The sequence below is a fragment of the Sparus aurata genome, chromosome 23 (assembly GCF_900880675.1).
Source record: "Sparus aurata chromosome 23, fSpaAur1.1, whole genome shotgun sequence".
Taxonomy (NCBI): domain Eukaryota; kingdom Metazoa; phylum Chordata; class Actinopteri; order Spariformes; family Sparidae; genus Sparus; species Sparus aurata.
The window spans coordinates 7,071,733-7,090,299 of record NC_044209.1 but is presented as its reverse complement, the minus strand read 5'-3'; the positions used below and the strand labels follow the sequence as shown (position 1 = coordinate 7,090,299).

The 18,567-nt window shown below is 44.5% G+C and overlaps 3 protein-coding genes and 1 non-coding gene across 5 annotated transcripts; 1 reads left to right on the top strand and 3 right to left on the bottom strand.

The window, feature by feature from the left end:
- Positions 1-155: 155 nt before the first annotated feature.
- trir (telomerase RNA component interacting RNase) lies at positions 156-1,895 on the top strand. The gene is made up of 3 exons (XM_030407813.1): positions 156-1,000; positions 1,340-1,411; positions 1,491-1,895. The coding sequence occupies exons 1-3, from the start codon at positions 710-712 to the stop codon at positions 1,596-1,598; spliced, it is 471 nt and encodes a 156-aa protein (XP_030263673.1). The 5' UTR covers positions 156-709; the 3' UTR covers positions 1,599-1,895.
- A 112-nt stretch (positions 1,896-2,007) lies between these two features.
- On the bottom strand, positions 2,008-13,174 carry LOC115575612 (ubinuclein-2-like). Of its 2 annotated transcripts, XM_030407811.1 has the most exons (17): positions 12,490-13,174; positions 10,374-10,502; positions 10,158-10,259; positions 9,167-9,298; positions 8,946-9,052; positions 8,249-8,744; positions 7,796-7,866; positions 7,562-7,691; positions 7,058-7,164; positions 6,868-6,978; positions 6,622-6,765; positions 6,441-6,491; positions 6,298-6,340; positions 4,847-6,130; positions 3,595-3,802; positions 2,952-3,020; positions 2,008-2,699 (listed from the first exon to the last, which is right to left on the bottom strand). In XM_030407811.1, exons 1-17 carry the CDS (start codon positions 12,802-12,804, stop codon positions 2,653-2,655), a joined length of 3,546 nt encoding a protein of 1,181 aa, XP_030263671.1. In that variant the 5' UTR covers positions 12,805-13,174; the 3' UTR covers positions 2,008-2,652. The 2 variants fall into 2 exon arrangements, with proteins under 2 accessions (XP_030263671.1, XP_030263672.1); XM_030407812.1 differs by lacking the exon at positions 2,952-3,020.
- Positions 13,175-15,291: 2,117 nt separating this feature from the next.
- On the bottom strand, positions 15,292-18,019 carry rpsa (ribosomal protein SA). Its single transcript, XM_030408684.1, has 8 exons — positions 17,873-18,019; positions 17,095-17,264; positions 16,849-16,967; positions 16,311-16,556; positions 15,887-16,015; positions 15,635-15,806; positions 15,520-15,540; positions 15,292-15,426 (listed from the first exon to the last, which is right to left on the bottom strand). The coding sequence occupies exons 2-8, from the start codon at positions 17,225-17,227 to the stop codon at positions 15,332-15,334; spliced, it is 915 nt and encodes a 304-aa protein (XP_030264544.1). The 5' UTR covers positions 17,228-17,264; positions 17,873-18,019; the 3' UTR covers positions 15,292-15,331.
- LOC115576460 (small nucleolar RNA SNORA62/SNORA6 family) lies at positions 16,633-16,772 on the bottom strand. Its single transcript, XR_003982866.1, has one exon. It is a non-coding gene; the product is annotated as a small nucleolar RNA SNORA62/SNORA6 family (small nucleolar RNA).
- Positions 18,020-18,567: the final 548 nt, after the last annotated feature.

Below are 18,567 nucleotides of genomic sequence, written 5' to 3'. Positions count from 1 at the left end.
AACACGAGATTATTTTGTGAAAATAAAGAATACATTCATGCTTTTAACCCCAGCAGAGCAGTGCAGCAACAGTGGTCTAAAGTGGCCAGAAAGAGCTTTGTTTTATTCTTGTATATCAGTTTCACTTCCGGCACAGCAGGGGGCGCCACAGCCGCGACGTGACGTCATCGGCAGAAATTAGAAATGGCCGACAGCAAGTGATGGACAGCGAAAGTTAGCGATACGGGTTGGTGAAATCAGCGAAACTCGTAGTCTGTGCCGCAAGTATTTGAACTTTGTTGTGCACCTTTACTGTATTAATATATTGGGACACTTCCCGTATATGAACTGGAGGACTGGGTTGAGTTTGTTCGACCGTAAAAGCCTCACAAACCCGGGCATTAGCCCGCAGTATTAGCCACGCTAGCAGCTGGACCAGCGTCTGCTTTTGTTTTTGTCGCGTGTATGCGATAGAAGGCAGACACTAAAGTATTTTTATCCTTTTTTTTATTTGAACTTTTTCTTTGATATTTGCATTTTTGTCTGTACCGGACTGTGCATCCGCTCACTTGATTTCCGGGGCTTTTTTGTACACTGAATCGCGGGTGGGGTCCAGCCCGTCTTGCAACGTGTTGACATCGCTGTTCTTTAAGGGCGAACTTCGCAAGACAGCCACACTCCTCACTACACGGACACATACTCGCTCTGAGCCGCTGAACTTTGCCTGATCATGAACATGGATTCAAAGCCGGCACACGGCAAACCTCAGACAAGCGGCGGCAGCAGCAGCGGCGACTCAAGCCCCGCGTCCCCCTCGGGCAGCCCCGCGCCCTCGGCTGGCAAAGCCCCGGTGCCCGGGGGAAACGCGTTCGCTAACGACGGCAGCTTCATGGAGATGTTCAAGAAGAAGATGGAGGAGGAGAAGAGGAAAAAGGAGACGCAGGAAACGGGGGGAGAGACGAGAGCTACCGAACAAGGACAGGCATCTGTGGAAAAGAGGCCGCCTCCCGTGACGAGCTTTGTAAGGGGTTTGGTTGTAAGATGAGATAGCAGTAGTTCAACACATCCAAATTGATGCACCATGATTGACAGTCTTACTCTAACTGGAATTGAAGTCACAACATCCTGATGTAATGGCCAACATTTAGCATTCCACACACATGCCAGTGCTTGTGTTGTCCATATATATGTAACATTTGTAGATCAGTGAAGACTAGGGATGCTCCTCACTGATCATGGTTTCCCTGGTGGTGCGGCAAGAAACTAAATGTAGACCTTCTGCTCTGGTGTAGTCTCCTTCATTGGCAGTCCATCTGCAAGGGCTCCTATAACGGTTTCAGTCTTCTATCCCCTAACCCAGGTGGGGAAGCGCAGAGGAGGAGTGTTCCTAAAGACCGGCATGGTTGCGAAGAAGCAGAAAAACGACACAGACGTAAGTGGGGTTTGGTGTGGGGAGTCAGGAAGCGGTGTACTTTACCACTGGTAATCACCTTGTGCCTCCTCTTCCGCAGGTCGAGCCAGGCAAGAGCGATGCTTGGACAAAGTACATGGCTGAGGTCAAAAAGTACAAAGCCCACCAGTGTGGCGACGACGATAAGACCAGGCCTCTGGTCAAGTAGGTTCCAAAAAGTGGACATGAAGCGACAATGTTTTGAGGGGATTGCTGACCTTCACATACTGCCAGTTCATGTTACCCTTCATGTTAAGTCTTTTACAAACTGCTTAGACCCTTTCTCTTTTTGTATTGTTTTTGTCTTGTCATTTGTTGGACTTTGATCTGGTGTCAAAAGTTGTTTGAAACGGTCATTATTGTTGAATATTTTTTGATTTGTCATGTCTGGGTTAAGTTAGGGTTGATTAAAATTTGATTTAATAGCCAAATCAAGGTGTCAATTAAATTTACACTGCCCTTTTAATGTGTGGTGTTGTGCCTCAGTTTTGTTAGATTCTTATTGTAAGACATACGTGTTGTAGGGAGTGCAGAAGAAACATGGTTGTTAGTGTTTCAAGTTTAAACAAATTTGGCCATTTTGAAGGGAAGGATTTTAATTAAAAGCAGTTTGAGTTCCGTACAGAAATGAATTCCATTAGGAATTCAAGAACAATGAAAAAAGTGTACAGCTCTCATTGGAAAAAAAAAAAAAAAGCTCAAATTCAATTTGCAGTTTACATTTCTTACAGGTATCAGTGATAATTACATTATGATAAAAACAGCACCAAATAGACAAACTGACCATGCATCAGAGAGGGAGACATACAAAGGCACACTTTCAACTTTCAGGCTCACCAACCAAGCTCATTTAAACCCTCGCACACATACACACACAGACACACAGGCACACAGCTTGCATTCTTAAAAATCCCATTCGTCCTTTCTCCCTGTCCACAGTGATATAGGTCTATCTTGTAAACATTGACAAACTGGATTTGTCATTTGATTTAACAATTCTATGAAGAATAGTATTTAAAAGTTATCAAATTGTTTAAAAAGTTATATTTAACTGTGGTATTCATGAAAAGTTGAGCTGATCTTCTCAGATCAAGTATCCGACGTGTAACCAGGTCCTCATCTCAGACCCCTACATGAGTGGTCAGTCCATCTGTCTCGTTCCATCCTGATTTGTCCCAACACTTGATTAGACAGCATGCGCTGGGCCTTGAATTCCAGCTGTATCATAGAGTCTTCCTCTTAGCATCTCCTCCCTGGCTTTGACTGACATCTGGACAGGAATAATACAGTTCTTGATAAGTTAGCGAAGAGCATTGAGAGACACATACCACAGAAGTTGGACGACAGATAAAAATGATTACATGAAAAGGCATGCGGTCACGAACAGACGAGCAGAAAATGGAGCCGGGACCAGACGGAAAAGAGACAACCAGAGACAAAGCACACCAGACACTTGAAAAGGAGGGCAGGGGAGGGAGTAAATGGAGCAGGCTTTGAGGGTGGATAGAGGGTCAGATTTTACCTGAGAAAGCGAGCTGCAAGTGAGGAGGCAGAGCAACCTGAGACCCTGACTGGAGACTCTTATACAGATCTGAGGAGACAGGACAGGGGTACAAGAAGGGAGGGACAGATTCCAATAAAATGGGGAGGGGGGGGGGGGGAGTGGAGAAGGAGCAAGATGGCGTAGAGGAAAAAGACAGGTGATAACAGCCAAACAGAGGAGGGGGTAAAGATAGAGGAAGTGTGAGGAAGTGTGAGACAGTGAGAGAGAGGTGGGAACCATAACCAACGCAGGATTGGCATCATTTTGGTAGTGCAGAAAAAGGGGGGGAAGGAGAAATTTGGGGAAATGAAGCAAACAAAATGGAACAATGTCAAACAGGAGAGAAAAATCACAATCTGACACACAATATGGTGATAAACAAATGATGCTGTAACACACAACACAAAACAAGGCCTGTGCAGGAACAACTGAACGAACACCAGCAGAGCAACTTATACAGTGCCTGCCTGAACCTATATTTTCTATCACATCAGAAACTGTCCTCGTTACATTATATTTAGCACCTTTAGCACCACCAATTTTAGATGAATGTGTGCTGCATTAGTTCAATTTCAGTAAAGTAAATGAGTATCCGTGTTTGGGGCCTGCATGCATCACTCACTCTGGGTCAGGGTGGAGAACGATGCATTGCTACTGGCTGCTGAGCCGCTAGCTGCCGAACTGGAGCCTGCTGCCCCCAGCGGAGGCAGGTTGAGCAGCGGAGGGAACTGGAAAGGCAGGGACACGGGCACCAGGCCCCCCAGCATCCCAAAGCCCAGGGGAAGAGACGTGGCTGAGCTGAGCAGACCTCCACTGCCCGCCGTGGAGACCTGAGCAGAAACGGGCCGTTAATAATCTTCCAAGTTTCATACTTAAAAACTGCTCATTCTACATGTTAGAGACAGCAGGTTAAGCTTACTTCTTCTCAACCTCTTTTCAATATGTGACCTACAGTTCACCCAAATAACAAAATAACATTTTCCTACCCAGAATAAGTGCTCAGATCCATCCATTGTTTTTTATATTTACTGCTACCAGCAGCTATTTGCAAGCCAAATGGTCTCTTAAAGTTCTGCTATCCTCTGCTTAGGCATGTGTGCAGTACCATACATACCAGTATATTCCATTATGTAATTATTACCTCCACCAAACAGGTATTTCTTCTCGATTTAAAATTGTGACATTTTCATTAATTTCTCAAGGAACGATGCATGGATCTTCATGAAAAAGGTGATTTTAGGTGGCTGGTATTTTAAATTAAAAAGGTGGGAAGTTGAAAATGTTTATTTAAATTAGCTGCAGATTAATTTGCAGATCATCTAACTAAATGCCAACTGTTTCACATCTGCAATAATAAATCATGATAAAAAATGTCATTATTAGTGTACCCTAGTAGTATGTAACCAAGCAGGTTCTTTTGCTGTATTTACTGAGGTTTGAGTCTTCTGCCAATATCAAAGGTGACACGAGTAAACATCTCAAAACTTTGGCTAGTAAAACTACATGTCTACAATCCAATCATAGCAAATTGAAAATGTTAGTGATTTGGGTGCATTGACTACTTACAGCAACAATTTGTACTTTTTCTGGAGAAAGATATTTGACTGTTAAATCTCATCCACAGGTCATCAAATACTGACGCTTCGTGTTGGTCGCTCAAGTCTGACACTTACTCCAAAGTTCCAGTATCTGATGCCACTCACTGGAGATCATGTTTCCCTTTTCAACTAATGCTTTTTTCTTTTCTTTTTTTAACACTGCATTATGAAATGAATATGGTGCTTATACATGTAAATGTGCTGAATATTGAGGCATTTTAACAACAGGAAGTAGAGACTGCAGTTTACTAGTGTGGACTTGCTGGCAGAACAAACCTGTGGCAACTGAGAAGAGACCGATGACGATGGGACAGACACGACTGACTTGGCCCCCTGAGGTGTCCCACCCCCGGGCCTCGGACGCTGCCCTGGGTTGGCAGAGGCCACTGTGGGGGAGGCACTGGATCCTGAATGCTTGCTTATGGATATGGTGTTAATAAGGCTGGTGTTGGTGGTGCTGTTGTTGTTGGGGGTCTTCTGGTTGCCTGGAGAAGTGTAGCTGCCTTGCCCCGGCTTGGTTGCTCCTCCTTGGGCACCTGAGAACGGCGGGCGGAACCCTGCTGGGCTTTTGGGAGTGTACTGGTGTATGGTGGGAGTTGCCTGAGACCTGGGGGTTATGGAGATGGAGGGGGAGACTGAGGTGGTAGTGGTCACAGCAGGACTGGGGGTGCGAGGGGTGAGCTTGATGATGGGTGGGACGCTGCTGTGGGTGGACTTGGTGAGAGTCGCGTGCATAGGGGTGATGAAGTTTGACTGAGGCCGGGGCTGGGGCTGAACTCCAGGGAGCGTCTGAGAGAGGGTGGTGGAGGGGGAGGATTTGCTCTGCGGGGTCTGGGGAAGGCGAGGTGTCTGGAAGGTTTTGGGGGTCATGTGTGAGGGGGATGTGAGGGTGTGTGGCCGAGACTGAGGCGATGTGATGATGAGAGTGTCACCACTGTTGGCTTTGTTATTATTGCTGCCTTTGAGGAGGCTAGAGTGGGGAGTGGAGAGCCCCAACTTAGATCCGGGGGCCACGAGCGGGGACGCAGTGGGTGGTGGACGTGGTTTAGGTGGCGACGCTGAGGCAGGCATGTTGGCTTTAGCCACGCCCACACCCAAAGTTCTCTGAGTGTTCAATACCGAGTGTCTGTGTGCCTGCACTGTACCCTTAATCACCCCCATCCCATCCACCCTCACTGAGGGCAGAGGGGAGGGCACGATGGAGGGAGGCCGAGACAGAGAGGTGGAGGAAGACGAAGAGGTAGAGATGTAGTGAGGTGTGTTGGAGCTGGGAGTGTTGACAGAGTTCTTTTTCTGTTGCTGGATGATTGACGAGGAGTGGAGGGTGGGGGGGTTGGTGGTGGGCTTGGGTCCGTCCGGGGATGGGGGGCTGTCCCCGTGGGCCAGGCCCTTAGCTGCGTTACCGAGGATTGCCAGGGCCTGGGAGATGGAGTCCAAGGAGGGAGCCGTCAGGTCCTCATCGAGGGAATCGAGACATATGGGCTCAGCCGGTGACTGGGGCGGTCGCTTGGCAACCTGGCCTGCAGGGGAGGGTGTGGCCCTTTGAACCCACACAGCCTCCTGTAGGGAAAGATTACACAAAAAAATACATTTACACAAATAACAATTACATTAATTTGAATGCTGCATTCACACTTACGAATACAAGATATTGGGCAGTCATGTAAATACAAACCACCATATTTTCAAAAAAGGTTTAAGGTTGATCTTAAAGTCAGAAGTCTAACCTTTGGCTTTGCCTTGGGAGTAGGGACCATCTTTTTCTTTGCTCTGGAGCAAAAAACAACAACAACACAAGTGAGTGAGAACAAGCTGGACAGGTCGGAGTCAATTATGAACAAATCAATTCATAATAATTCACATGACTCACGTGTAGCCTGTGAGGTGACCGTGAGCCATGGTGCTCTCTTTGAACAGCATCCTGCAGACAGAAATAAACATGTTGGAAATATCAATACTGCAAATATACATGTGGAGGGATTTCACTTCTCAGCCAGCCAGTGAACATCGGGTGGGCGATCGTTGAAGTAATGCACGCAGCAGACACGCACCTGGCCTGCATCCAGCCTTTAGGCCAGAGAGGTTTCACTTCAGTCTCCATGAAGGCTTTGAGGTAGTCTTCTAGAGACAGCGAGTTCTTGCCCTCCAGCTCATAGCAGCCCAGCTTCACCCGCACCAGGTTACACAGCAACGCCCTGGAAATCAAACACCTACAGTCACTCCTCCATCACTACACGTTATATACATCTATGGCAACCTGCGTGAAAAGTGTTCCTCCCTTCCTCTGTGAATCTGACCTGAGTTTGTCGTCCCAGAGAAACTTCTTTCGAGGGCCCATCACCCTCTTCCCTGGTTTCTCCTCATCATCATCCTCTGAGCCATTCTTCTCTCCCTCCTCGGACTGCTGCCTGTGAACAGACAAATGATCATCGTATAGATACAGTGTGTGACAATCGAGGATTCGGGGGCCTCGAGTCGTGTCCTTACTTCGCCACTTTAGCGATGCAGTCCATGTTGTATCGAGCAATCTGCTCCGGCATCACACTGCACACTGCCAGTTTCAGCTTCAGCAGGGGCGTTCGAAGGCGGTCGTCCTGGGCAACGGGAATGAGCACAGTCAGAAATCACACTCGCATATGCTGGGCGGCACAACGCTCGTGCTAAATATAGAATTGGATAACGGGCAGGTAGCCAGCGAACGCAGCACTGACAAAAACAATGACTTTGCTTTCACACAGTTACATTTAGACGCACCTGCCAGCTCACACACTTACTAATGTTTATATCCTGTGAAACACTGTGTAACATAAGCCCTCATGTTACTACAGGTTCATGTGACGAATCTCCTGCATTACACATCAAGCCAATGAAATCGTGCAGAGTGCTGTTCACGTCTCCTTTCCAAAGTGGAGATATAACGAGCAGACTACACCGTGTTCCAGCTTGACGCAGCAACATTTTTCGTCTAAGAATAATATCCCTCCCACACACCTGAATGTTGAGGCTGAGCTTCTTAAGGCGTTTGAGCAGAGCTTCTTTATTGCAGGGCACAAAGGCCTCCAGGTGAGAGTAGACGGCCGAACGCACCTCTGCAGGCTGCTCCTGAACCTGCAGCTCGATACTGAAATACACACACACACAAACAGAGGCCGATGTCAGAGATTTCCCCACAGTCACATTTGTTTTTATGCAAATATAATGAAAATAAAAAAAAAAGGTACTCACTCCAGCAGGATGTTGTTCATGTCCAACGTGAAGAATTTCTTCCTGCCCTCTTCATCGAATAGACGGGACGCCTATGCGAAGAGACAAGTGTTAAACAGACTGAAGTAATGTCTTATGGGACGGACTTTGGGCTGGTTATCAGGGAAAACAAAGAAAATGTACCTGCTCCTATGATGATCGTTTAGCCATTGTTTAACGCATTACATTTACATTTAGGGCATTTAGCAGATGCTTTTGTCCCAAGCAACTTACAATAAGAATGCTCTGGTTTCACAGCTGCAAGTACATTTTTGCCTGTCATAGGCTTATAAATAATAAATCTGAAGGACATTTTGGCATCCAGAAAATAAAATGCACATTTTCACAGCAGAATCTGCAGATGAATTATTACAACCACTTTAGTTGCGGTCCTGATCTAAAACACGTGATCCAGTGGAACACTTCAGTTCGTACCGCTCTCAGGTCTTCGATGCGTTTTGCGAGTGGGCCTGGGAGTCCGCTGGGCAGAGGAGGAGGGGTCAACGCGCTACCCTGCAACACTCTGCCGGCGCCCGCTTTATGTCCCATCCCGAATGAGCCGTTCTCGCCCTGCACCGGACTGGAGGGCTGAGGAGAGTCCAGCATCCCGAAGTCCAGGTCGCCCATCATGTCCTGCAGTATGTCGTTATTGGCCGAGCCCAGCAGCGACATCACGGCCGGGTCGGCGGACAGGTCGGCTATGTTGCAGTCGTTGCCGCCGGCAGCCTTGGGGTGGGCGTTGAGGAGTGCACTGTTAGCGTTGGGCACTTTGGTGGTGGCTCGTGGCAGACCAGCTGCAACTATGTTCTTCTTGCGCATCTCCTCTTTCTCCCTGGTGAAGCGACGCAGCATGTTGGCCAGGTGGATGGAATCCTTCATCAGCTTCTTCCTCTTTTTCTTTTCCGGCCGATGAACATTCAGAGCTGAAACTCTGCCAGGACAGGAGAGACAAGTAGAAGAAAGTCATTCAACTGACTAGCGGAGAACAGGCAGTGACTTTAGGAACCAATCTGTGGTGATTAACTTGTTGGGCGGGTACTGATGGGATACCTGGGGAAATATTCTATACATGGAAAATATCGGAGAAACAACAAATTTCAGATGAAACACTGAAGAAAAATTAAAAGCTCACCCGGGCTTTGGTACTTTATTCTTTCTGGGTTTCTTCTCCTCTAGAATTCCACCCTCTTGCTTTTTGCGACGTTTCTTTATCACCCGCTCCTCACCGTCTTTCATCTTCTACACGAGGGAACAAAACATTTGGTTAATTAATATGGTACAAAAACAACTTCAGACTTATTTGATTATTTCATGCCACAGTCCGCCTGCGTGCATCTCACTATGTGTTCTTACCTTGAAGTGATTATCCTCGGTGCCTGCATTTTCTCCCTCAGAGTCCGATGCTGCTCTGAACTGCAGCGTGCCCGTGTTGATGTAGAAGCCTCCGTGTTTTGTGGTGAGCGAGGCCGGTACCAGCTCGTCGTACTGAGGCCGGGAGAGAAGTATAATTACTGTTAGTTTTACTCTACCGCTGCATGCCTGTAGCCAGTACTTAGAAATACAACAACAATTACACAGTTATTATCCCAAATTTAGTCTACATCATAATTAACTGTATGCACTTTATATTCATCTTTGCCGAATGCTGTTTTTCTAGTTAGTAAACAAGATTTGTACTAACAGAAAGATGATACTCGTGCCATAAAACTGCAACTTGGGAAAACCGATGCTGCAATTAACTTCAACAAAAGCAACACAAGACTTAAAATGCTGTTTCCTGAAATCTTGCTAAAGAAGTTTAATCTCTTCTGTTTGATTTTTTTTAATTAAATTTTTTTCCCAGCAGTAGGTCTCTTATTTCCCATAACACGTGCAAAAAAATAATGAACAAATAAATCAAGCAAAACTGACAACTTAGTATTGTTCACTGGAGTATGCTTAATTGTACTACTTTTTCAGAGTGAAATACTCAATATTAGGGACGTGGGTGATTGTCGGACTACTCAGTGAAACATTGCTATCCTCATTCGTCAGCACCAGAAATACCAGTCTGTTGGGGAGTTTCAAATGCATAGCATATCTGACGTAATCTGCACTGCAATGTCATTTCCTTATAATCAAATGTTTATAAAAAAACAAGCAACTGTTGCTAGTGTTACCAACATGGGTTAACTGTTTAGTCTAAGGTGTAATATACACAAGTGCTTTTATGGACAATGTTTAACCATATAGATTAAATTGTACCTAAAAGGACTGTAGAGGCTTTGGATTTGATTCATTTTCACTTTGAGAACTGGTGACATACAGTATGAGTAATACAAAAAGGGAAGTGATTTGTGCTTACAGCCTCTGAATTGTCTATGAAAGGGTCGGTCTCATCATAGCCGTAGCCGATGTCGATGAGATCCTGCATCCTGTCCTTTTTCTTCTTCTTTGGGGGAGCACCCTGCAAACAGAGGGAAAGCACACAGACCACAAACATGTAAAAAATAAACATTCAACGTCCACACAGTTACAGCTGTGATAACATAGACACATATCTAGGGACAACAACACTCACATATTTGCTCTCAAATTTCCTGGCCAGCTCCTCTACCTCCCGTCTCTCCCTGTCATCGTCAGCGAAGGGGTCGGTGGGGTCCAGGGGAGGAGCGAGTCCTTTGGGGACCGTTGAACCTGGAAGCTTTACCTGCGGAAAACATGGACAGCATCAAAATTATCAGTCAGGGGCACACTACTAATTTCACACATCAGAATCAGTTTCACGGAAGAGCATATGAAAATAGCTGTACAAGTTCTGTTTGTGATTACAGGATTTTGACTTGTAGATAGAGTTCACGTCAACATCGAAGTTTTGATTTCAACTGGGAAACATATCACTTCTCTGAAAGCTCTGATGCAGCCATCGTAGAGCGTCATTGTACAGAAGTGCCTGAATATGTAGCTGGATATGGACACCTCACATCAGCCGAAGGAAATGTAATGCTTATTATAGTGTTATACAGGGTTGCTCTGATACTGAAGATGAAATGCCTCCAGTAGGGCCTAAAATGCTGGAATGTGTATTGTTGAACGCACACAAGTCCAATGACCAATACCACATAATCTTATTATTGAAATTAACTATTTTCTTTACAAGTTGCTAATATCAACGAATAGCTATCGACAAACATACAGGATTGGAATACAGCTGTTAAAAAAAATAATAATCAAATGTATGTTATATTTCTTTTAAACACCCCAGTCTTGGACCGGTACTCTGTATCGGCTGATATGCTAAGTTCAGAAGTCGATACTGGAAAAGAAATAATGGTATCGGTACACCTCTAGTGTTATATCATCAATGCACAGCACTTGTAACAGTCACTCGACCATCTATAAATCACACAACCGACTGTTTGCAAGACGTAAAACAGTCTTTTCCACATTTCTACCACCCATCCCACATGACATGAACGCAGCATTAACGTGGCAGCAAGGGTCTTACAAATGAGGAGCATGTTAGGTCTGGGCGGTAAGCGCCTTAAAAGGGGAACTATGTAGGGTTTTTTTTTTTTTTCAAATTTTAATATCTACAATATCTATGAGGTAATGATACAAACTCAGGTAAAAAAATAAATCCATAACTGAATAAACAAGCTGAAAAATAAGGTACCCACAACACCGTTTCAAGCTAGAAAGGTGGCAGTGGCAGAGTCCACTAAATATAAACAAAGTAAAACAGTTTGAAATTGTGTTGTCCTTTTAGGTCAGTTTGTTTTAAAAAAATAAAAATAAAAATAAAAAGTTTTTTATTTAGTTTGTTTGGGCATATGAAAAAAAATCAGCCAACGAAGATCTTTCTGTTCTGATTGAAAACTATTCCCCCTATATAAAGTACATGGTGCACCTTTAAATCAATATCACAATATTTCCAGGCCATATCGTGATATATACATTAAATATATGTTAGGACTGGGTGACAAAATCAAATATTACATTATTCTTGACTCAATAGGCACTATTTCAGTATCATTATTGTTATTGTAACAATATCGTAGGGGTGTGTGTTTGTACGTTCACAAAATATTAACACAATTACATTTCTGATCAATATTCATAAGTAATGGGAATATAATGATGAAGTGGGTAAAGGCAAGTGTTAGAACAAGCAGATTAGTCTACTGAGTTTAGAAACCGACATCACTTTAATGTAATGCAGCCTTTTAAAACCAGAAAAGACACTTATGCCACATCAAGATATAACACGTCATATATATCATGTTTCTGGAGTTTCAACATGGGAATAAATGCAATATATACGCATCTGTCTTACAAATTGTCTCTCCCAACTAAGTCACTAAATGTTTTGGAAACACAAAGCCCAAGTTGCTGCATTGCCCCTTTAACATGCAACTTTTCACTATAAACTGACTCCTCTCTTGTCTTACTCTCTCTATCTAGACCTTTTGTCATCATGGGCATAATAAATAAACATTGAGCACGATAACAGTAACTGTTGTGCAATATTAGTGCAATATCAACTCCACATGTGCACTCTTGAGTGAATAACAACATGTCTCCGAGTGACATCTCAGCCTCACACACTCAGCAGTGCAGCCCTCCTGACACTGGTGCCAGGTTAGGCCCCTCCTGTGCACACCATGGTGCCTCCTGTGTGTCCCCTCCGTCCTAACCTGAGTGAGAGTTGAGTTGACCAGCTCGCCGTAGTTGAACTCCGCGGACGCTCGTTCGTTCGGTTCGGTCAGAGGGAGGTTGAGGCGGACGGTAGGTTTCGCCTCCCGGGTCTCGGCATCGGCTCCTTTCGTGTTACCGAACGGGTCTCCGCCACCTCCTGACCCGACCGCCGCGGCACTTCCACCTCCATCTTTCCCAAAAGTGATGTCGACGGCCTCATCTTCGCGGCGGCGTTTCTTGCTGGACTCCGGGGTCGGCGGCGAGGTGTTGAAGGACGAGATGGTGACGAACGGCACTTTCCTCGGCTCTGCCATTTGACGCTCCACGTCCGACGACCGGGCACGCAAAACGGGGAGCGCCGCGCTCCTGTGAGCCGCCGCTGTCTGGAAAGCTAAACCTGGAGACGGTCGACAAGTAGAGCTAGCTAGTTGCTCTGCTAGCTAGCTTCCTCAGAATGAGTGCTGCAGGCAACACAATTACTTTTATCTCCTCTCAGCCCGTATTAATCCATATAGTAGTATCCCTGGCACCGACCCCGTCACCTACGAGGGACTTAAACTGTGGGAAATCGCAGTTTTGATTGCTTCCATGAAATTGGTTGTTAGCTACCGCAAGGAGGATTCTGTAGTAGCCATCTTGATCATTATTATCATTATTCAGTGGCTGGGCGTGCGTATGAAAAGAAAGCGGAAGCCGGGGAGGAAAGGGAACAGCGTTCGTCCAATGACAGAGCCGAAACACGCCCACCTGACAGACAAGCGCGAACGTGCAGGAGATGATTGTTCTGAACAGGCGGGATGAGCGGACCCTGAACGCCTCACGACTGTTTACTACCAGTAGAAATTATACTGTTGTTTATGTTGGACGGGCTGTCCGTCCTGGTTGTACATGAAAGCAGTAAAAAGAACATTACTAAGGTGGTCCACTTCAAACTAAAAACACCTTATTATGAGTACCCATCATTATTTGACCCAACGGTATCATTTCAATGTGTGCAACACAGATCCAGAGACCAAAGAGTCAGAATCAATTTGATCTCACTTAAAGGGGAACTGTGTAGTTTCGGTGGAAAAAAAAAATCTAACTCAGAATTAAAAAATTCCCAATCAATATTAACGAGGCAATACTACAAACACAGAAAAGTTTTTATTTTTTCCATAACTGAATAAAAAGCTTTCCTCAGATCTGTCAATTAAAATGTTTTCCCCGAAACTGCATAGTGCACATTTAAATGTCTGAATCACTGATGCTCATTAGAGAAGGCCTTCCCTCAAAAAAAAAAAAAAAAAATTATCTCACTAAATCACTAGAGGTAATTACACAATATGATGTAATTTCATCCTTCAGCTTCTTTAACTTTTTCTCACTCATTCTTTTTGTAAAGTCATCTTTCTTGTGAAGTTGAAGATTGGATATGCCAGAACATAAAATACTACACTGACAACACACAGAAAACTACTGCTGATGCATTGTTTTAATAACACAATAACGTTCAGTGAAACTCTCTTCGAACTCTTGTGATTACTCAAAAATAAGATTAGGTACACAAATTCACTGTCAACGTGGCTCAAGTACAATCACAGTTGCAGTGTGTTCAGTGGTTCCCAACCTTTTTGGCTTGTGGCCCTGTAAAAAACGAACTCCTAATGACCCCTAAATAAAGGTTCCAAGTTTCTATTATGCGACTACTTTATAAAAGGAAATGGGAATTCTGTAATAAAAATTAATTTTTAACAAAAATGAATGACATCTAGTATTTTTGGAGGGGCCTGGAGGAAAAAAGCTAAAACCTTACGATAACTGTCCCTAACACAATGTAATGAAGGAAAACTGTTTTCTCCACTCTGTAGTTATTATTGCACTTCTAGTGAGAAATGTGTTTCTCTGAACGAAAGGAAAACAAAGTGAAGATCCCTCGGAGACATTGGAAGAGATTGTTATTTAAGTCCTTGCTGGAGTCAAACACCACCACACTACACAGTTTGCTTGGCCCGCATTTTTCTTGGTCTCAATGGATTTCACCTGTCGTCTCCAATTGCTCCACTTCGTGTTTCTATAAATTCTTACAGGTACAAAATGGCAGTGTGACACCGACAACTTTATTCCCCTTTTTTACATTTGATTTTCTAAAGATGACCAAGTTTTGACAACAGCTTCTGAAGCATGAAAAAAATAAATCACAAACTTTGTAATTTCCACCAGTCTACAAATACACGCTAGTCATATCCTGATCCATTATAGTCACACTGTCTCAATGAAGACTCGACTTGCTTTTTAGATACGATTGTGCAAAGACCTTGACTGTATCACTCATTATCTTTATCGCAAAGTGTCAACACTTTATATGCCAGTCAAGTTAAATAGCTTGTAATCCTTGATTCTGCAATGTGGGAGGACCTTAACCATTAAAGTCAGGGCCAAACACTTTCAAGGGCTTCCAACATTTGGGGTTAGGCATTTTAATTTATATGTCGATGCATCAGCTATTAAAACAGGTCTGCCTTCAAAAAGCAGCCTTGCCTTAGAGGTTGACACCTTGTCAGCAAATCTATTCAACTTGTAAATGTAGTTTAATCTCTTATCACCTCAGTGTATTACACCTCAACCAAAAACACATTAGGTCCACACTACAGCATTTTGCACCACATGTTTTAACAGATATCCAGGTGTGTACCATACTGAATGCATTATTTCAAGTGTCATAACTTCCACTGGCTTTATTAGCCTTCAACTGCTTTTGATATTAAAACATGGCAGTTTTAGTGACCTTCGGTACATTTCAAATGAATTAACAGAACAAGTTCAAGTGTAAACACTTTTATTGATGCCAGAGTTGGTGATTTAAGACCAGTCAGAAGTGGCACCACCCCAGTCAGATGCCTGAGCAGTGGGGGCAGTGGACCAATCCTCTGTGGCAGGCTGAGTGCTCCAGTCCTCTGCAAAGGGGAAAGAAAAAAAAAAAAATGTTAGAATAATGTATCAATTCACATTCATTTGAAACTGACCAATATAAAAAAATAAAACTTCACCTGTCTTGACAGCTGGAGCCGCTGTAAGAAAGTAAAAGCAAAAGTTAAGTGACAAATTGGGTACAACAATCTCTTTGCAATTTCTGAATAAAGATGAAGTATTAAAGTTACTCACGAGCAGGTGTACCTGCCGGGAACTGCTGGATGGGCACTGAGGGCACAGCAACACCCTCAGACCAGTCAGCCACCTCAGGCTGGGTGAACTCAGCTGCAGGAGCACTCCATTCACCCTGGAACTCCTCCTTTCCAACAGCCTTCTCAGCTGCAGCCTGCTCCTCCTTCTCAATCTGTGTTTAAAATATGCACATGCATTATTGAGTGCAAAAAACAAAAAACAAGGGTACATCTCCCATGGTGCACTGCATACCTCTTCAGGGTCCCTGTAGAAGTACAGATCAGGCATGACCTCCCATGGGTGCTCCCTGGAGATGGTACCCCTCATTCTGAGCACCTCCCTGGCCAGCATCCACCACATCAGACCCACAGAGTGGTGACCCTGCAGCACAATCACAGATTAGCCAATGATAAACGGTATACAATACTGATCTGCTGTTTTAGATTTTATAATACATCTACAGAGGGCATGACATTCAGCTTTTTGTGGCAGACATCTACACCCATCTCAGAGTGGTTCAGAGAGGGCAAGTTAGAGGTCAGGCTTTTTTATTTAGCACACATCCTACACCCAGCACAGCACAAACAGGACAGCGCCGGGCTCTAGCAGTGTGCAAGGATTTACTGATACACAGCAAACATTTCAGTAATTGTTTCATGTATTCAGTTTGTCTCACCTTGTTGTTACAGGGGATGGCAATGTCCACGTATCTCAGTGGGGAGTCGGTGTTGCACAAGGCAATGGTGGGGATGTTTACATAGGAAGCCTCAGTCAGTGGCTGATGGTCAGCACGGGGGTCTGTCACAATCAGGAGGCGAGGCTCTCTGAAAGCTGCCTGGATCTGATTGGTGAAGGTACCTGGGGTGAAGCGACCATGGAAGGTGGTGGCACCAGTGGCAGAGGCAAACTTCAGCACTGCTCTCTAAAGTGGGCAGAACGAACAAGTTGCAATAAGGATCTTTGTTACATTTATCAAGTTTTAACAACCAGCAGAATTCAACTGTGGCTCAAGTTGCTATCAAACGCCAGTCATGGGACTGCAGTCCTCGTGGTGTCAGCGAAAACCCAGCCAGATCACTCTTGCACACTTCCGACACCTGAACACCGACATCAGTGCCCGGCTTTAACAGAGTGCATTTAACAGTTAATGTGCCAACATTCCAGTGTTGGAAAGGCAAGCATCAGACAAATCTGATATCACATTAAGAGTTTACCTGGCCAGTGTTCCTGGAGGAGATGACACACACATCAGCTGGGTTTTCAATGGCAACAATAGCCCTGGCTGCCAGGAGCAGCTTTTCCCAGGTCTTCTTCAGGTTAATGATGTACACACCTGGTGATCAAAAGAAATACACAGTACTTTAGTATCACCATGGCGAAGAGCCCTGAAAACTATACTGCTTAATCTTGTGCCATAATCACAGATCATATTAAACCCTGCACCATATTCCACCACTCACCGTCACTTTTTCTCTTGTAGACATACTGATCCATCTGGAAGTCCAAGTTGGTGCCTCCCAGGTGGGTTCCTGCAGCAAGGAACTTCAGCACATCCTCCTCCTTCATTTGAAGGACATCCAGACCTCCGGACATCGTGACCACTTTCCCTGCGTTACGAGTTATGGGAGAGCTGGGAAAAAGATGAACAGTATTGGTTAGTTCATGCCACGTTAGTGTGACATTGTTGGTGTGTGTGCAGGAATATTAGACCAAATCCTATAATATTATGATGGGACAAACTTTACGACTAATGTTTTCTTGTTCAGAGAAAACATGATGGTTGATTACTAGAAAACCAGAAGCTGAGGAGGCTTTACGGTCTTGCTAAAAGCGCACTGCAGCCAGCTAAGATGCGTTAGCTTAGGGCATCCGGGCTAGAGACAGGCATTAAAAGCGTAAAACCTAGCTCCAAAGCTAGTTTAAATATTTTTAAACTCACTGATAAATCTCATGGCAGATATGTAAACATATTTCAGATAATGCTATATGTAATACTAAGTGTAAACTGTATTTATACTCAGGGTGAGCGGCACACTGCTGGATGAGCGCGTGTCAGATGCTAGCAAGTTAGCTATCGTATTAGCATTATATACTTCGGGATAATTTAGGACGATTGAGACGCTAGAGATACGATTTTTCCAGCCCTGAAGCGTGTTTAACATATAAAGAAATCATAACATCCTTTTCTAGGCCTCATTTAGAGGCGTATTACCAAAATATGACCGTCAAAAAACTCACCACGAAACAACGCCGTATGGAAGTCTGACCACACGGTGAAAAGAGGACGATGGGAGGAAATGACGTACAATATATACCAAATTTCCAAGCGTGTGATTGGTCGGTTAACGTGAATGGTGCGGTGAGTAGTTCAGCCAGTTGGCCACCAGGTGGTGCCTCGGCCCATGTGCTGCCATGGTCGGAGCGGAGGTAACCAGAGGCCGCAGCGCGGGTCGGATGGGTATCCCATATTAAGACAATGGGGATGGAAAGACCATATTAAGACAATGCTGAGACGCTGACTTCTCGGTGAAAGACTGACCTTTGTTGCAACTATATTTGCGGGAGATAACGAGTCCTAGGGAAAGGGGACATGATATGTACATAATGACACAGTGAGTTGAGAAATAATTTCAGATGAAAAGTGTCATGAATGCAGATAGTTGTGTATGAAAGTACTGGAAGTACTCTTTAGCAGAGGCAGTTGTGTTGGGAGAGTGAACAGACTCACAGGTAGATCAGTTGGTCCATTGGCAATGGCGTTAATCTAAAAACTGGGTTTGGATGAATGTCGAGGACACAGAGCAGATGGGTCTTACAAATAAGGCCAAGGAGGAGTGGGGTGACCTGTCACATGGCGGAATAACATGTTTTTGAGTTCTTTTTTTTTTTTTCTGGGGATAATCCAGGTTGGAAACACAAGGAGCCGGTTTGTT